A 19,759-nucleotide genomic window follows, 5' to 3' on the forward strand; every position below is an offset into this window, starting at 1 on the left:
CCAGGGGTTGGAGTATTATCTGGACGATTGGCTGGTCATATCCGAGTCAAGTGAACAGGTGGAGCTCCACACTGCCACGCTGGTTTTGCATATTCAGTCTTTGGGATTCATAGTGAATCCCCAGAAAAGTTGTTTGACTCCGGCTCGGCGGATTCAGTTTCTGGATCTCGTAATGGAATCAATTCTGAATTGTGTTTTTGTCCCAACAAAGAAGGGTCGCATTCAGGCTCTGTCTGGCACAGTTTCAGCTGGGGCACTTGGTGCTTTTCTTGCTTGTGCCTGTGGTTATTGGGTCTGATGGCCTCTATGATAGCTGTGTGGCCTCTGGGACTTCTGTTGATGCATCTGTTTCAGCACTGGGTGCATCTCGCCACTGCCATCGGTTGCTCAAGGTATTCTGTCATGCCTACGGGTGTTGACTCCTTGTAGTGGTCCGCAATTGCTGTTTCAGGGGATTCAAATGGGCCAGGTAGTGTCCCGCAGGGGTGATCACGACAGACGTATCCTTACTGGTATGGGGAGCGCTGTGTGTTGGCTACTCGGATTTGGTCAACAGTGCAAAGGCCGCTGCATATCAACTACCTAGAGCTACTGACTGTTTTGCTAGCGCTGAGGCATTTCCTTTTGATGTTGGAGGGCCAGCATGTGTTGGTAAGGTCCGACAACAGGACGGTGGTGGCGTACATCAACAGGCAGGGACGGACGCTGTCTCTCAATCTCCTAACCTGGCCCATTATCTGCTCGTATAGAGCCGTGTGCATGCCCTGTTGCACAGGGCAACATATATTCCAAGTTTTCTCAATTTGAGTGCAGATTTACTTTTAAGGGAAGGTCCGGAGTGGGGACTGCACTCCTTGGTGGTGGCACAGATTTGGGACCGGGTCTGCATGGCCGATGTAGATCTTACGCATCGCGAGGAAACACGCATTGTCGTCTGTTCTTCTCAATGAGGGATCTGGGCGCTCCTTTGGAAACGGATGCGTTGGCGTATCAGTGGCCTCGGCCTCTGCTCTATGCGTTCCTCTAGGGGACCTGATTCAGGCCACCGTGCAGAGGGTCCGTCAGGAGGGTCTGTTATTGATTCTGGTGGCTCCCCGTTGGCCCAGACAACCCTGGTTCCCGGAGATCATTCGCCTGCTGAGCGGGGACACGTGGGGGGTTCCATGTCGTTGGGATCTATTGTCCCAGGCGCAGGGGAGGATTTGGCACCCATGACTGAACGGTTGAATTTGATGGCTAGGGGCTTACCCGCAAACGTGATTACAGTCGGCCTGTGTGCCTCTACGAGAGAGTTATATCTATGTGACGTGCATTACAGGGTTGGTGTCAGAGGGAGTTTCTCCTTTTCAGAGCTCTTTGGTGGACATTTTGATGTTTTTGCAAGAACTTTTTGAGCAGGGCCCTTCTTTTTCCTCATTGAACATTTATATGCCAGCCATTTTGGCGTATCATGTAGGGATGAACGGCTCTGCCCCAGGGTCTCTTCCTCTGGTGGTGCGGTTCCTGGAAGGCGTGTGTGCGCTCGGAGCAGCGTCAAAGCCTATGGCACTGACCTGGTGTTGGTCCTGGATGCTCTGTGTGAGCCTTTGTTTGTACCATTAGAGTCTGTGGACCTGAAAGTCCTTTCCTACAAGACTGCTCTGCTATTTATGGCCTTGGTGTCAGCCAAGCTCGTTGGGGGATCTCCATACGCTATCAATACACCTTTCCTATTTGGAGTTTGCGCCTGTTGACTCCAAAGTGAGTTTACATCCTAATGCATTTGCTCCCTAGGTTATGCCTATGTTTTACACTTCTTCCCTTTCTCACCTTCTCTGTTTGCTTTGTAGCATGGCCTGTGTCCGGTGCACGCTTTACACACGTATATAGATTTGAACAAGGATGTCCGTGTTGTGAACAGCTTTTCACTAATCCAGCTCGGGGTAGGGCGTTTTCTAAGCAGCATCTTTCTCCCGGCACTGCGCAGATTGTGCATTTATCCGGGTTACCACAGTTTCCCTGTGGGGTTGAGCCTTGGGCTGCCGTGGTTCGCCGATGAGTCGGCCCACGAATGCGCATTATCAAGTTACTGCATTTTCCCTGTTGTTTTGGACAACGGTTCCTTGTACGAGTGTTGACCGTTCCTGTGTGTTTTCCTGTGGGCTGTCGTAGTTCATCAACTCTGGTCAATGTTATGCAGCTCGCGTGTGAGCGCTTTACCAAATCACCACAGGTGTTCTCGTTTTAGACTTGCGATTACAGGTACGAGTTCTGACATTTCAGGCTCGTAATGTAAGTATTGTTCTTGGAACCATGGGGTCTATGGATTTGGGTTGCAGTGACAGCGTGTCAGTGTACATAGCCATGTTGCACGAAGTTCTCATGTCCCCATAGTATGTTATACAGAGTGACCAACTGAAAGGGAACGAGCAGTTATGAATGTAACTACTGTTCCCTGAAGGCGGGAACGAGGTATAACATATTTTGGCCTGTGCCGTCAGGGGGTTTGGGTTCGCTGAAGAGCGGTATTGAATTGAGGAAATGGATGTGAGCGGTATTATAGCCAGGAAGGAGGAGCTTCCGAGCCTGGCTCTAGTCATTATCCTATCGCTTTCAATTATGATCAAATCGACTTAGAGAGCTGTCCAACTCAAACAAACATGCGTACAGTTACCTTTGAAATGTTTGTTTACATAAGGCACAAGGTGATGGTATGGAATGTACCCCCCATATATTTGTTTTATTGAGATTGTTTTCACTTCCTGTACCTCTAAGGTATTGTTGTTTTAGTAGATGCTGGAGGAACGTATCCTTTAGTTTGGTGTGGAAGACTGGCATTGTATGGGGATGGACTGATTTAGCCTGGCACAGTGAGCTTTTATTTAGACATTTAAGACTGTACGCGTCATGCCCCAGTTCTGTCCAACGACTCTCTGTACCTGGCTGTTGTTTTGAGGGCACACATGGTGAACACATGGTCAACAATTCCTTAGTCTCCTGTTTGTTTACTCATAACAGCACCATCATCCATTTTACATTCACAACTGCTGTGTTTATAGAGCCACATGAAACAAGCAACATTGCATTAAATCTACTAAGAATGACATCCAAATGCAGTCACATTAGTTTGGTTGACAGTTTGTCCCATCCCTCAGGTGCTCCCACCAGATGAACGCCACTCAGGAGGAGCAGGACATTGTCACAGTGACATTGTTGAGTCCCTCATTTGGGAAGACGGAGGTGGAGAGCAGGCTGAACATCACCACGGGAAGATTCCACACGTTGGAGTGTGTGGCCACCGTGGAGGGAGAGCAGGCCTACACACTGTTCTCTATCAGTGGTGAGTTGTGGTGACATGCACGCACACACACACATAGCAATATACAAATGAGTGGGGAGTTGTTGAGGGGGAGCTTGTAGAATTTTTTAATATTTTTTTATAGATAATACTCAATACGAAAAACCTGAATTAATGTCAGTAATGCAGTACTAACTAAAGTCTAGGCTGTGTTACATTCAGGTCAATGTCACGTGTGCCTCCTCCCCGACCTCTAGGTCACCAGGCTGCTCGTTATGGCGCTCACCTGTCACCAGCGTTACTCGCATAATGACACTCACCTGGACTCCATCACCTCCTTGATTACCTTCCCTTTATATGTCACTCCCTTTGGTTTCTTCCCCAGTCGTCATTGACTCTGTTTCGTGTCGCTGCGTGGTTTGTGTTTCGTGTTTATTGTTTTGTTTATTTATTAATACACTCACTCCCTGTACTTGCTTCGCGACTCTCAGCGCACTCACTACAGTCAAGTCCATTCAGGTCGGACTGCTCAGCTCAGTCTCAGTCCTCAGTCCTGCTCCCATTATGTCTGAGCTGAGGTGCAGCGTTACAGCTGGTTCTCTTTATGTGGCTCAAGGTCATGTAAGTGATCCGCACCATCAACACTCTTCAGTTCAACTCGAAGGATTTCGCAATTATAATCCGCTGAATGTTTACGAAAGACTTGGGTTTTTGACATAGATCTTTCCCATACACAGAGGTTCAATATTAAACATTGATTATAGGGCTGGAGTCTGTTATATAAACATAGGTGAGGAGAGATAACACAAACCTGTGTGATAATGTCTCATCACTTACTAGCAGAAATGATCATCAGTGGTAGGGGCATAGTGTAATTTTGGACCGCAAATTCAACTTTCTAGAACATCCTGTTTATATACTGTCTGATGCGCTAGTCTAGTATGACGGCAGTTGAAACCAGAGTGAGAAGAGAGTTGTCTTAGCGTGGGTATGGAGAATGAGATTGTGATGGTGTAGAGGAGGAGGGGACGCTGCCTGGACACATCGGGCATGTGGGTGGCATTATGGACGAGGAGTGTGTAGCCAGGCAGGACAGGCTTGTGGGAGCTTGTGCCCAGGCCTTAGTGCTCATTGGAGCAGGGAAGACACGCGGAGACTTGCAGGGAAGTCTGGACAACAGTTGGAGTCCTTGCCACCCTGAATGTTTAAACACTGTGGGAATTTTGGACGTGGCCAGCCAAGGAGGCAGGAAGCTGTAGGGAAAGAATAAAGGGATGGAGGGAGAGCTTTAAAAGCCACTGACAGGTTTACAGAAGATTAGTTCCTGCAGACTCTGCATTCTGAGATGATTTGAAATGGAGAGAAATCCTCTTATGGCTAAAGAGCTTATTACACCTAGTGTACAGAGCTAGGAAAACAATAACACCACAAACCGCTACAGTACACAAAGGAACAGACGACTTATTATACAGCAGTTTTACACAACAACAGCAGCAGTACTGCGTCATGCTGCACAACACCACAGCATGCTACATACTGTGCAGTGCCTTCGGAAAGTATTCAGACCCCTTGACTTTTTCCACATTTTGTTTGGTTACAGCCTTATTCTAAAATTGATTAAATAATTTTTTTCCATCCTCAATCTACACACAATACCCAATAATGACAAAGTAAAAACTTTTAATTTTTTTTGTGCTAATTTATTATAAATAAAAAACTGATATCACATTTAAATAAGTATTCAGACCCTTTACTCAGTACTTTGTTGAAGCACCTTTGGCAGCGATTACAGGCTCAAGTCTTCGCGCCCCGACCCGGGCACGAACCAGGGACCCTCTGCACACATCAACAACAGTCACCCACGAAGCATCGTTACCCATCGCTCCACAGAAGCCGCGGCCCTTGCAGAGCAAGGGGAACCACTACTTCTAGGTCTCAAAGCGAGTGACGTAACCGATTGAAACGCTATTAGCGCGCACCACCGCTAACTAGCTAGCCATTTCACATCCGTTACACTCACCCCCCTTTCGACCTCCTCTTTTTTACGCAGCAACCAGTGATCCGGGTCACGGCACCAATGTAACAGTATAACTTTACGTCCGTTCCCTCGCCCCGGGCGCAAACCAGGGACCCTCTGCACACATCAACAACAGTCACCCACGAAGCATCGTTACCCATCGCTCCACAAAAGCCGCGGCCCTTGCAGAGCAAGGGGAACCACTACTTCAAGGTCTCAAAGCGAGTGACGTAACCGATTGAAACGCTATTAGCGCGCCCCACCGCTAACTAGCTAGCCATTTCACATCCGTTACACTGGAACACCTGTATTTGGGGAGTTTCTCTCATTCTTCTCTGCAGATCCTCTCAAGCTCTGTCTGGTTGGATGGGGAGCATTGCTGCACAGCTATTTTCAGGTCTCTCCAGAGTTGTTCGATCGGGTTCAAGTCTGGGCTCTGGCTGGGACACTCAAGGACGTTCAGAGACTTGTCCCGAAGCCACTCCTGCGTTGTCTTGGCTATGTGCTTTGGGTCATTGTCCTGTTGGAAGGTGAACGTTCGCCCCAGTCTGAGGTCCTGAGCGCTCTGGATCAAGTTTTCACCAAGGATCTCTCTGTACTTTGCTCCATTCATATTTCCCTCGATCCTGACTAGTCTCCCAGTCCCTGCCGCTGAAAAACACCCCCACAACATGATGCTATCTCCACCATGCTTTACTGTAGGGATGATGTCAGGTTTCCTCCAGACGTGACACATGGCATTCAGGCCAAAAAGTTTAACCTTGGTTTCATCAGACCAGATAATATTGTTTCTCATGGTCTGAGACTCTTTTGGTGCCTTTTGGCAAACTCCAAGTGGGCTGTCATGTGCCTTCTACTGAGGAGTGGCTTCCGTCTGGCCACTCTACCATGAAGGCCTGATTGGTGGAGTGCTGCAGAGATGGTTGTCCTTCTGAAAGGTTCTTCCATCTCCACAGAGGAACTCTAGAGCTCTGTCAGAGTGACCATTGGGTTCTTGGTCACCTCCCTTCTCCCCCGATTGCTCTTCCTAGATACAAACATTAGCTCTAGGAAGAGTTTAGGTGGTTCCAGACTTCCTCCATTTAAGAATGACGGAGGCCATTGTGTTTTTGGTGACCTTCAATGCCGCAGACATTTTTTGGTACCCTTCCCCAGATCTGTGCCTCGACACAGTTCTGTCTCTGAGCTCTACAGATAATTCATTCGACCTCATGGCTTGGTTTTGCTGTGACATGCACTGTCAACTGTGGACCTTAAATAGACAGATGTGTCCAATCAATTTAATTTACCGCAGGTCGACTCCAATCAAGTTGTAGAAACAGAGCTCAATTTCAAGTTTCATAGCAAAGGGTCTGAATACTTATGTAAATAAGATATTTCTGTTTTTAATTTTTAATAAATGAGCTAACATTTCTAAAAACCTGTTTTCGCTTTGTCGTTATGAAGATTTGTATTTATTTGATCCATTTTAGAATAAGGCTGTAACATAACAAAATGTGGAAAAAGTCAATGGGTCTGAATACTTTCCAAAGGCACTGTAACTATAACAGGAATTATGTAGGTAATAATATACAAAGACATTAACAAAATACAGAAAATAAAGTTTGACTCAAATAATAGGATTACTTTAGAGTGATTACCACATAGCACTCTCCACATCAGAAGCCTAATATAAAGCCAAACATTAGATCTGATCTCTTTCTGTGTTTCTGTCATTCTCTCCTCTCTCCAACGTCCTTCACTGATATCTCTTTATCTCTCTGTGTTGTGTGTTTGTCCCTACAGAGAGAACAGTGCCCCATGAGCTCTTCACCCCTCTGCTGATTGGCTTTGTGTCAGCAGCGGTCCTCCTCTGTGTCATCCTCATAGTGCTCTTCTACAAGTACCTGCAGGTAACTCACCTCTTCTCATGCATGTCACACCCACTTCTACTGCTGGTTACACACCTGAGTATAAAAATGACACACAGTAACTCACAGCCAACGATAAGGTACAGTAGCTCACCATAAACTGTGCTGAAGTACCATGATTGATGTGAGTTTTGTGGCATCCTCTGTGCTTCTCCTAATATAAACTCCCTGCTTGCCTCACAGAAACCCAAATACCAGATCCAGTGGAAAGTCATTGAAGGTATCCACGGAAACAACTATGTGTATATTGACCCTACCCAGCTCCCATACGACCACCAGTGGGAGTTCCCCCGGGACAAACTGCGTTTCGGTGAGTTCCTTGGCTTTCATCACACTCAGGAATATCACATTTAATCATCACCAAGCAGGGAGGTTGCCCCAGACATTTTCTACAGTATATCCATCTCTAATACAGGACTGTATGATGTTTAGTTTGTTTTTAGTATTTCCCAGGTCTATTTAAGATGTGTAGTATCAAGCCATAGCAGCAGCTGTTGAAAGTCTGTTTTTGTTTTGGTATTTGGAGCCAGCCAATGTATCTTTGCGGTCTCATAATGATGGATGCACACCCTATTTGTAGACCAATTGGTTACAGTTTTACACTTTTACAATAGCTGTGAGCACACACTAACTGCACGATGTATTTAATGGAGCTGTTTTCTTTTATAAACAACCTCAACCCCTCCCTTTAAGCAAATGTTCTGTTGTTTTTTTAATTTTCAAACCACCCCAAACAGGATTCTGCGTGTCCTGGTGTCTGCTTGCCCCGCCCTTGCAGGGTAAACCTGGTGATCGTTGGTGCAGGAAGCAGGGGCTAGGATGTGGGAGGGGAACACGATGGAATAACATTAGTCTGTCTGTGTTCCATGTCTGTCTGCAGGGAAAACTCTGGGCTCCGGAGCCTTCGGGAAGGTGGTGGAGGCTACTGCTTATGGAATGTCCAAAGCTGATACAGTGATGACAGTGGCGGTCAAAATGCTCAAACGTAAGACCGAAGTGATGACACAAGTGATAATAAAACATTTCAGAGTAGCTGCTTTGACGAATTCTCTGGAGTCTTCTTCCGGATAGTTAAACAACCGAAGCTTCTGCGTATGAGCGGTATTCTCCCCCCCTTCCGCTGCAGCAACATATCAAAGACAGGCAGGACACAGACAGGCAGTCTAAATAGTGATTTAATGTTGTTTTTTCATCATCATTGCAAACATTGATTGATTAAACAGGAGGCAGAGGCAGTCAGTTTTTAACAGTTCTATGTTAGTTGTGGTTAAAACGCTGATTGTTTTTGCCCCAATGCAGTGTGTAGACTGTGTCCTGCTTGTGCTACTGAAATATCCGTAATAACAACACACAGAGAAAGTTGTAACCTACATCCTAAATTAGCCTACAAAATACACAGTGTACAAAACATTAAGGACACCTTCCTAATATTGAGTAGAGTTGTCTTAATGCTTAAAAATCCTTCTTTGGCCTCCTGAGTGGCACAGTGGTCTAAGGCACTGCATCGCAGTGCTAGCTGTGCCACTAGAGATTCTGGGTTCGAGTTCTGTCGCAGCCGTCCGTGACCGGGAGACCCATGTTAGGGGAGGGTTTGGCTGGCAGGGATGTCCTTGTCCCATCGCGCACTAGCGACTCCTGTGGCGGGCTGGACGCAATGCACACTGACATGGTCGCCAGGTGTACAGTGTTTCTTCCGACACATTGGTGCGGCTGGCTCCGGGTAAAGTGGGCATTGTGTCAAGAAGCAGTGTGGCTTGGTTGGGTTGTGTTTCGGAGGACGCATGGCTCTTGACCTTCGCCTCTCCCGAGTCCGTACGGGAGTTGCAGCGATGAGACAAGACTGTAACTACCAATTGGATACCATGAAAAATGGGGTAAAATACAATTTAAAAAAAATAATGAATCCTTCTTTAACCGGTCTCCTCCCCTTCATCTATGCTGATTGAAGTGGATTTAAGTGACATCAATAAGGGATCATAGCTTTCACCTGGATTTACCTGGTCAGTCTGTGTCATGGAAAGAGCAGGTGTCCTTATTGTTTTGTTCACTCAGTTTATATATATTTGTGGAACGTTCGTTCAAATCGCAGCTAGTTTTTATATCAGCTGTTCAGAAATAGAGACATAGGCTACATCATCATGTCGATCAGATGACCTGATGATAAGGGTTCAGAAGAGGGTGAGTGAAGTGAACACATGCGCACAACGTGATTTGGTTCTTTAGCTCTGGGGAAGAGGCTTCCAGGGTGGCGGTACGGGGTGGGTTACCTTCGGTCGCGCAGCCTCAGACAAGTTTAATAGCAATAAAAAGAGACACATTTTGGTGACAAATCTGTTTATTTTATGGTGTCTGACTAATCAGACCTGGTCAATTCACAGTCAGAGACAACCCCTGGCCCTAATTATGAGTGGTGAACACCCTCAACAGATATTTGACTAAATATATTTCAGTAGCTATTGAGTGTGTGTGTGTGCGTGCGTGTTTGCATTGATGCATGTACGCTTGTGACACCGACAGCGGCCAGAGGTGTTTGTGCTAGCACGAGGTGAAACTAGCACAAGCAGATTTCCTTTGATGTTTTCTTTGATGATGACTTTGAAGCACTTTAAAATGATCACGTTCTGATGGTTTTTCCACAGCCAGTGCCCATGCCACTGAGAAGGAAGCGCTGATGTCAGAGCTGAAAGTTCTCAGTTACCTTGGAAACCACATGAACATCGTCAACCTGCTTGGAGCCTGTACTGTTGGAGGTAAGGGGCAGAAGGTCCGGAGGAGAAGAAGAAGAAGAGTTTATTCAAGACTAGAATTAGGGTTAAGTCTATGGTATCATCAATCTGAATGGTGTGGGTAACTGGTTTGTCAGAGGTTTTTGAGAAACAGTAATAACCTGAACACTCCCCCCTTTTATCACCTATGAGTGTATGGCTTGTTGAGCATTGGATCATGCTTTATGATGTAGGAGTGGTGATCCTGAAACTTGCTGTGATTGTATTGGTGTGTCTATACATCAGAGTATTTTGTTTATCTATGTTTATCTTTTGTGTGTTGCTTCTTTGTGTTCTATTTCTACTCTCATGTGACATGGCAATTGTGCTCCTTGTCTTCAGGCCCAACCCTGGTGATCACAGAGTACTGCTGCTTTGGTGACCTCCTGAACTTTCTGAGAAGGAAGAGAGAGACGTTCTTTTGCTCCAAGCTAGGGGACGACTGCTACTACAGGAATGTCATGCTGCAGAGGGGAACAGCTACAGCTGGGTCAGTATGGACTTTTTACAATTACAAGGAGAGGGTGGTAGTTGAGTGGTGTATAATTATCACAGCACAGTATGTAAGGTATGTATGTACTGTTGCTTATGTCATCTCACCTGCTCACGGAAGTAAATACCACTGTCGTTTTTGAAAATTCCCCAATTGAACTTAGCATGAAGCACTCTTTGTTGTTATTGAGAAAACATACTTACAGTAAATGTATCTGGAGATTCATAATTTATGTAAGGGAGGATTTCCTACCCAGTGTGTAGGAGTAATATGTAGTATTGGCATGGCAGCTGAACTGAGATCAGACTGCTCCTTTCCTCCTCACAGAGACAGCAGGAATGGCTATGTGGATATGAGGCCTTCTGTCACTGGCGTCCTGCCAAATGGCTTCTCCTCAGAGAAGAGGCGCTCGATGCGCAAAGCAGGCAAGCCATCCACTCTGATATTCATTGATAATTGTCACATTTATCATTTCAGAGTGAATTTATACAACCTGCAATGTATCTCCCTCTATAAACAATGAAGCTACCTTTCTACACAATGTATCTCCCTCTATAAACAATGAAGCTACCTTTCTACACAATGTATCTCCCTCTATAAACAATGAAGCTACCTTTCTACACAATGTATCTCCCTCTATAAACAATGAAGCTACCTTTCTACACAATGTATCTCCCTCTATAAACAATGAAGCTACCTTTCTACACAATGTATCTCCCTCTATAAACAATGAAGCTACCTTTCTACACAATGTATCTCCCTCTATAAACAATGAAGCTACCTTTCTACACAATGTATCTCCCTCTATTAACAATGAAGCTACCTTTCTACACAATGTATCTCCCTCTATAAACAATGAAGCTACCTTTCTACACAATGCCGTTCACTCTATACATCTCTCTAATTATTTTGCTCCATCTCTCTCCTTCTCTCAGGTGGTTCCAGTAGTGAGCCAGATGTTGTGAATGAGATGCTCCATGAGGACGGTCTCTCTCTGGACACAGAGGATCTGCTCAGCTTCTCCTATCAAGTGGCCAAAGGCATGGACTTCCTGGCTTCCAAAAATGTAAGCCCTTCATGTCCTCACCGAAGATCTCCTGTCCTAATAAGCTCCTGAAACCCCTCACCACCAGCTTTCTAGAACAACAGGTCTATTTTGTACTCTGCAATTCAGTCCAGCTAGTTAAATCCATGATGGTAGATCATGTTAATGTCCAACCATTCTCTGGAAAGCACCCTTTCCACTGGTATTATTGGTTCATTGTATGAGATTGAATTTAGACACACACTAAGCTACACACACACACACACACACACACACACACACACACACACACACACACACACACACACACACACACACACACACACACACACACACACACACACACACACACACACACACACACACACACACACACACACACACACACACACACACACATTAGTTCCATCCTCTTTCTTTCCAAACAACACCAGGATCACATTTCCATGGCTGGTCAACAGGTCCAGGATGCATGTTTGAGCATGCTACTGAAAAATGTATAAGGCATTAAGGCAAGCAGACACCAGACTACAGCCAGGCCCTGTATTAGTAGCTGGGTGTGTATGGAACAACTTTTGGGAAAGGAAATTCTCTGTCACAATGTATTAGTAGTATTGAGTGTTCTACAGTATGCTATGCTTATACCTTATGCTGTCTTATTGCATTATGTGTGTGTGTGTGTGTGTGTGTGTGTGTGTGTGTGTGTGTGTGTGTGTGTGTGTGTGTGTGTGTGTGTGTGTGTGTGTGTGTGTGTGTGTGTGTGTGTGTGTGTGTGTGTTCAGTGCATCCACAGAGACCTGGCAGCCAGGAACATTCTCCTGACCCAGGGACGAGTGGCAAAGATCTGTGACTTCGGCCTTGCTCGTGACATCACCACTGACTCCAATTATGTAGTCAAAGGCAATGTAAGTATGCCCCATCACTCGCTGTAGATCTCAATATGAGTTATAGATACTCCTTTGGACATTTTGCAGTGAAAACCATCAAGCACAGGCACTGTATTGATATAAAGTGTGTTTGTCAGCTACAGTGCCTTCAGAAAATATTCCACATTTTGTTGTGTGACATAAAAATACAAATGTCACCCATCTTACACACAATACCCCATAATGACAAAGTAAAAACATGTTTTTAGAAATGTTAGCAAATGAAATACATAAATATCTAATTTACATAAGTATTCACACCCCTGTCATGGTTTCCCAAATCCAGTCCTGGGGCCCTGGGTGCATGTTTTGGTTTTTGCCCTAGCACTACGCAGCTGATTGAAATAATCAACATTTGATGATGATTGGTTATTTGAATCAGCTGTGTAGTGCTAGGGCAAAAAACTAAATGTGCACCCAGGGGGTGGGGGTCCCAGCACCGAGTTTGGAAAACCCTGCAATACATGTTAGAATCACCTTAGTCTTTCTGGGTATGTCTCTAAGAGCTTTGCGCACCTGGATTGTACAATATTTGCCAATTATTATCTTCTAAATTCTTCAAGTTCTGTCAAATTGGTGGTTAATCATTGCTAGACATCCATTTTCAAGTCTTGCCATTGATGTTCAAGCAAATTTAAGTCATAACTGTAAATCTGCCACTCAGGAACATTCACTGTCTTCTTGGTAAGCAACTACAGTGCAGATTTGGCCTTGTGTTTTAGGTTATGGTCCTGCTGAAAGGTGTATTCATCTGTTTCTGGTGGAAAGCAGATTGAACCAGGTTTTCCTTTAGAATTTTGCCTGAAAATAGCCTAATCTTCATGACTAATGTTCAAATTTAGACGTTCAACAGTATCAAGGTTCTGGTCTAATGCTTCTAAAAATGTTAGGCATAACCGTGTTCATGGAGCTCTCAACTAGCCATTCCGTTTCTTTTTTATCCTGAAGCACTCCCTTCCTCTCCGGCAACTGAGTTAGGAAGGATGCAGACACCTGTATCTTTATAGTGACTGGGTGTATTGATATACCATCCAAAGTGTAATAATATCCCATGCTCAAAGAGATATTAAATATCCGTTTGTTCTACCCATCTACCTCGCAACTTCTTTGCGAGGCATTGGAAAACCTCTCTGGTCTTTATGATTGAATCTGTGTTTCAAATTCACTGCTCGACTGAGGGACCTTACAGATAATTGTATGTTTGGGATACCGAGGTGAGGTAGTCATAAAGAAAATTGGGTAGAATACTTATTGACTCATTAGATTTCAGCTTTTTAGTTTTAATACATTTGTAAAAATATCGAAAAACGTAATTCCACTTTGACATATGGAAAATTGTGTGTAGGCCAGTGACACAAATTATTGACACCCTTGATAAAGATTAGGAAAAATTACTGTATAAAATAAATAATTCAAATACTGAACTATATTGTATGCCAAAAAAATTTGAAAATATATTATGGTATACTAATACATTTAACAAGTAATATTTGTATTTCTCAAAAGGTAAGGGTAAAAATGATTGACCCCCTTTCAATACCTCACCTTGCGAAGGTAACATCACTGAGCCTTTAAAGAAAGGCTTAACTTAAGGTCAATGGCATCATGAACATTTTAGCCAAAACCTCATTACCTCTGCCAGGAGGCTGAAACTTGGCTGCAAGTGGATCTTCCAGCAAGACAATAACCCCAAGCACACAGCAAAATCCACAAAGAAATGGTTAATTGGCCACAAAATCAATATTTTTCAATGGCCAGCTCAGACTCCGGACTTGAACCCCATTGAAAACCTGTGTTCTCTGAATTGAAGAGGACAGTTCATAAGAGCAGACGAAAGGATATCAACTATCTGTAAAGATTCTGTATGGAGGAATGGTCTTAAGATCCCTCCCAATGTGTCCTCCAATCTCATTAAACATTTTAGAAAAAGGCTCGGTGACGTTACCCTCGCAAGGTGAGGTATTGAAAAATTAAAATATGACTTGTTAATTGTATAACATAATATAATTTCCCCCAAAATGGTGCATACAATATAGCTCAGTATTTGAATGTATTTTATACAGTAATTCTTGCTCATCTTATCAAGGATGTCAATGTTGGTCCCCAGTGTATATTTGGTGAATGTTCAGCACCTTATGGGAGTTTTGACCTAGGAAACACATCTCCTCTCATACTAACACAAAAACAAGCAATGCTGAACATTGGTTTGAAATTCCAGATCAGCAGAATCTGCATGAACCATTTCCCCTCACCGGTCCTCAAGCCTCCACAGCTGAAGTGATGGAGATGATGGACTACTTCAATAGATTTGCTTTGATGAATTTTCTGAATACATGGAGTGCGTCTGACATATTTGACTGGCTGTGATGGTTTGTGTTCCACGCAGGCTCGTCTCCCAGTCAAGTGGATGTCTCCGGAGAGCATCTTTGAGTGTGTGTACACATTTGAGAGTGACGTGTGGTCCTATGGCATCTTGCTCTGGGAAATCTTCTCACTCGGTACTTACATACACATTATTCTCCGTGTGTGAGTGTGTGTGTGTGTGTGTGTGTTTCTTTTCATAGATTTTTATTACCTTATTTCCTTTTTGGCCTATAGGAAGCAGTCCATATCCTGGGATACCTGTGGACTCAAAGTTCTACAAAATGATTAAGGAAGGATACAGAATGGATGCACCAGAGTTTGCACCGAGTGAAATGTGAGTGTGTGTGTGTCGTGTGCGTGTCTAAGTATCTTGAGAAAGAATCAGGGAGTAGGAGCAGTGTATGTGTGGGTGTACTATGCATGGGTGTGAATATGTGGGATTTGAGCAGATGGCAGATTTTATGAATTTGTCTTCATCATAAAAGTTCATATTAAAACTAAAAAATGTTACACTTAGAGAAAGAACAGGTGTGTGCAAATATTTTTATTATTTTAGTTAACTAGGCAAGTCATTTAAGAACAAATTCTTATTTTCAATGACGGCCTAGGAACCGTGGATTAACTGCCTTGTTCAGGGGCAGAACGACAGGTTTTTACCTTGTCAGCTCGGGGATTCGATCTAGCAACCTTTCGGGTTCCCGGCCCAACGCTCTAACCACTAGGCTACCTGCCGCCCCTGAACATGTGCGTGCTGTGGTTTCAGGTATGAGATAATGAGGTCGTGCTGGGAAGCGGACCCCTTTAAGAGACCCTCCTTCAGCAAGGTGGTGGAGAGGATCGAACAACAGCTGTCAGACACCACCAAACACGTAGGTCACTCTCATCTAACCTGCTTGTGTACACATATTGACAGACTATGGATTTAAGCTATTCACCAGCAGTAAATTCCATTTCTATATTCTGAGATTTTTTTTTTAAGTGCCAAAAGGTCACCAGACTAGACGTAGAAGCACCTTGAGATTTTGCTGTATTAATAGTAGTGAACTACTATACAAATTCAATAAAATATTACCTGCCCTCTTGTTTTAGTAGCATACAGAACATGACTGTGTGCTCCTCCACCGCAACCACCAAGGGCCACATGTTAAGGATACCACCAGACTAGTCAGCCCTCCATCTGTATAGCAGTTGACACACAGAAATGTGTCAACCCTCCATTAATGCACTCACACTCACACTCAGTACCCATTGAACGTGACACGAAAGCTAGAGGAGGAGATTAATATGATTGATCGATCACTCGTGCCATAATCACCTCACCTGTGTCATGTCCTCTCTGGTGCGAGTGACAGGGGTGTGAGGTCAAACGAACAGTGACGCCCTCAGGCCTCTCCTCATGAACTCGGCTCATCTCTCACTTCTGAAATATGCCAGTGAGCTCTGAACACAGAGCAGGTCTTCTCTTTTCACGCCTTCCCCTTCACACCTTCAGACCAGAGGGCTACACTGTCATCTCCTTTCCTCACCATGCTGCATGTTGCTTACGCAGTACGTAGAACTGCAATGAAAACACCTCTCCAACACTCTTTCGCTCTGTTTCTCTTCTCTGTGTAGATCTATCTGAATTTCAGCTCCAAGTTTCCGGTTACAATGGGGCCCCAGGGTACCAATGTGGACCAGGGGACACAGAGCGCCAACGTCCTGCGTCTCAACTCGGTGGGCAGCAGCAATGCCTCCACTCAGCCCCTATTGGCCAGCGCCAGCGATGACGTCTTCCTGGAGGAAATGGGCACCAGGCTCAGGGTCCACCGGGTGTAAGGCCACACCCCCACGATGGCTGCCACATAAAGTGCCTGTTTAGTGCAGCCCAAACACCCCACCACACCTATCCCAACCATATACTGTGTCTAGGTATTAGCCACCCCCTTCCAACCGTATGTCTAGCTATTAGCTTCCCCCTTCAGACAGAGGCTTGAAGAAGGACTAGGTCCTCTCGAAACCTCTGCTCCTGGCGCCTTTAGTGCATGGACGAGACCTGTCACCTACTGTCTCCATAGTATCTGGCCCTGTCTCTCACAAGCTTGGATATAGTCACACTGTCTTTACTCTCCAGGCCATTGAGCTACTGTGTATCACGTTTGTGCTGTTAGAAATGGACACTGTTGTTTTATAGCTCCATAGTAGTGCTATTTTCTGTGGACTTTTCTCAATGTTGCTTTCACCGTTTCTAAATATGTTTCATACAGTGTTTATGTTTGCTACACATTTCTGTTGTCAATGTTAAACTGAATTACTTTGTTTTTTGTTGTTGTTTTGAATTACGTTTTATCTCAAACTAAATCATATAGCATTTTCAATGGTTGGAGTACAATTATTATTTGAGGTGAAGGCACTTAAATTTGAACATCATTCCAGATGTAGACATCATGTAATGACGCTTTCACCTTTTGTCTGTTCCACCTTCCACCTTTTAAGAATTAATGTCAGTATTATTCCACATGTTCAGTTTTGGTGACTATGTGATGGAGAGACATTTTGTCAGACATTTCTAGGGCCAATGGTTTAAATGATATTCAGTAGGCGAAGTCTTATCACTTGATTAGATTGAGATGTTTTAAGTATGGTACTATGACTTCAGCTTTTAGTTGATGTCCCTGTGTATATATGTACATATTGACCTTGGGTATGACTAGTAATAAGTGTATGATGTGAGAGGTAGCATTAGCTTAGATTCCGCCTGGGAGGCTGCCTGCTGGAGATTCCTTGTAAATATGTAAATATGTTTCTGGTGTCGGCACCTCTTCTGTCCTGTAGCGTATGTGTGACCCTTGTTTACATTTGTCATCAGACAGGTACTGCTGTATCACCGGGGTGTTTACTTAGTACAAAAACTGTCTCCAAAATGGGGAAGGCTGAAACAGTGCATGGCTATAATGAGCATACTGTACAAGGAAACAGGCGATCACTATTCAAGGTATTAGCCATTTGATCTTTTCTACTCATACAGATTGTCAAAGAAGGCTTTCTGTTTTGAGGTGAAGCCAATGATGCTTGTTTCAAATGCCAATGTGGAGCTTGCAGTACAGACCAACAACCATTAAGCTAACTGTTCTGAGAAAAAGCCAATTTGAAAGTTAGATGTTAGAGGTGTTTAGTCAGACCAGGTGGTGACATGTCTTATAGTTCCCAACAGTCCTGTGGATAGTAACGTCAGTGCTCCCGTCCCAGCAGTCAGTAGCTGATTTCTCAGCCATCCCTCTACTCTTTGTGTCCAGCTGCTTCCTCTGACGGAAGTGCTACTTCCACCATCTCTGAACCAGGGCTCTGTATCACTCCAGACTCCCATCACTAGGACTTCCCTCTTCCCACACTGAGATATTGTTGTGAAGAGCACCTGGAAAATGCTGTCTGAATGACTGAAAGGGTGTGTGTGTGTGTGTGTGTGTTTGTGTGTGTCTGCATGTGTGCATCTGTGTGTCTGCATGTGTGCTATTTGTAGGTGCCACTGAATTAAATGTATGAAATTTACCCAACAAACTGTTCAACCCTGTCCTTCCCAAAGCTGGATATTTGTAAATATGTGTGTGAATACAATGTAAGTAATGTGGATGCTGTCTTAATGTTTTATTTTATTTTCTATTGATATGGTACATTTAATGCACAACTCTGATATGCTGTAATATGAAAAATGTCTTACCAGAAATAGATACACAGATGCGTACACCCACATAATATTTACTGTACATCTTCTTCTTTGGAGATAAGCTGCTTGTTTTTCTGTAGATGTGGTAACTACTGTAAACGTACTGTACCTATACATAATCTTTCTTTGGGCTTTGCTGTAGAATGTATTATTCCTTGTGTAGTGTAATTTTCCCCTTGGCTTGGCACTAACCATTGCATTCTGTCTTCAACAAGCAAGCCAAAACATTTATTTCTTTTTAAACGCTTATGGACAGCTTTGCCTTACAAATCAAGTTGGTTTTCAACCCCAAAACAGGAATGCCTTGTACTTTCATGGAAATGGCAAATATTGTCTAATTTTGCTAATTACAAGAAAGGACAAGTAGAACTGGAGGGCAATAACTTACATCAATACTCTGCTCTTTCCCTTATGCCACATAGAATAGGAAACATAAAAATAGGTAATTACACAGTAATAACACTGTAGTTACATGGTTATATCTGTGCCATTCATCACGCTGTTAAAAAGCACAATCAAAATATTGTCTGATTATCCCTAACAATTTTACTCTATAACGGTTGATATAATATGACGGCTGATACAATATGACGGCTGATACAATATGACGGCTGATACAATATGACGGCTGATACAATATGACGGGTGATACAATATGGCGGCTGATACAATATGACGGCTGATACAATATGACGGCTGATACAATATGACGGCTGATACAATATGACGGGTGATACAATATGACGGCTGATATAATATGACGGCTGATACAATATGACGGCTGATACAATATGACGGCTGATACAATATGACGGCTGTTTTAGAAATCTTAGAACACTTGTATATTTCCCTATACAACGTTTATTTTGTGCATTTAGTTGTATATTTATTTTACAAGAGGCAATGTTTGTTGTGCACATTTGCAATGGGTTGCTGTCTCTTGTTACTGTAATATAAATAAAATAAACGCATACAATTGTTTTGTTAATCGTGATTTGTATTAGATTAGTATTTCTTTTTTCATGCCATTTATTTTATATGTGTGCAGGTTAGTTTTTTTGGGTGGCATCTTTCTTCTTTTTTGATCCAGTTTGATAATGTGGTGGAGTCATTTTATTTAGACTGACATGTCACATATTGAATTGTCCCTCATAGATCTGAGGGACATATTGTCAGCCATCTGTGTCGAGCCTATGAGCAGGTGATGCCTCGGGGCACTGCCACTGACGAGCTCCTTCCCATGCTAGTGTACCGCCATT

General features: G+C 43.8%; 1 protein-coding gene across 1 annotated transcript in view; it reads left to right on the plus strand.

The window, feature by feature from the left end:
- The window catches only part of kita (KIT proto-oncogene, receptor tyrosine kinase a), a 39,536-nt gene extending 20,088 nt beyond the window's left edge, over positions 1 to 19,448 (plus strand). The window contains exons 9-21 of the mRNA XM_038999578.1: positions 3,135 to 3,319; positions 7,080 to 7,186; positions 7,388 to 7,514; positions 8,085 to 8,189; positions 9,844 to 9,954; positions 10,312 to 10,459; positions 10,790 to 10,887; positions 11,398 to 11,528; positions 12,290 to 12,412; positions 14,820 to 14,931; positions 15,032 to 15,131; positions 15,561 to 15,666; positions 16,412 to 19,448. Of these exons, the coding sequence (XP_038855506.1) occupies positions 3,135 to 3,319; positions 7,080 to 7,186; positions 7,388 to 7,514; positions 8,085 to 8,189; positions 9,844 to 9,954; positions 10,312 to 10,459; positions 10,790 to 10,887; positions 11,398 to 11,528; positions 12,290 to 12,412; positions 14,820 to 14,931; positions 15,032 to 15,131; positions 15,561 to 15,666; positions 16,412 to 16,615 (1,657 nt within the window). The 3' untranslated portion in view covers positions 16,616 to 19,448. The remainder of the gene's footprint in view (positions 1 to 3,134; positions 3,320 to 7,079; positions 7,187 to 7,387; positions 7,515 to 8,084; positions 8,190 to 9,843; positions 9,955 to 10,311; positions 10,460 to 10,789; positions 10,888 to 11,397; positions 11,529 to 12,289; positions 12,413 to 14,819; positions 14,932 to 15,031; positions 15,132 to 15,560; positions 15,667 to 16,411) is intronic.
- The last annotated feature ends 311 nt before the right edge of the window (positions 19,449 to 19,759 follow it).

The sequence above is a fragment of the Salvelinus namaycush genome, chromosome 8 (assembly GCF_016432855.1).
Source record: "Salvelinus namaycush isolate Seneca chromosome 8, SaNama_1.0, whole genome shotgun sequence".
NCBI classification, from domain to species: Eukaryota; Metazoa; Chordata; class Actinopteri; order Salmoniformes; family Salmonidae; genus Salvelinus; species Salvelinus namaycush.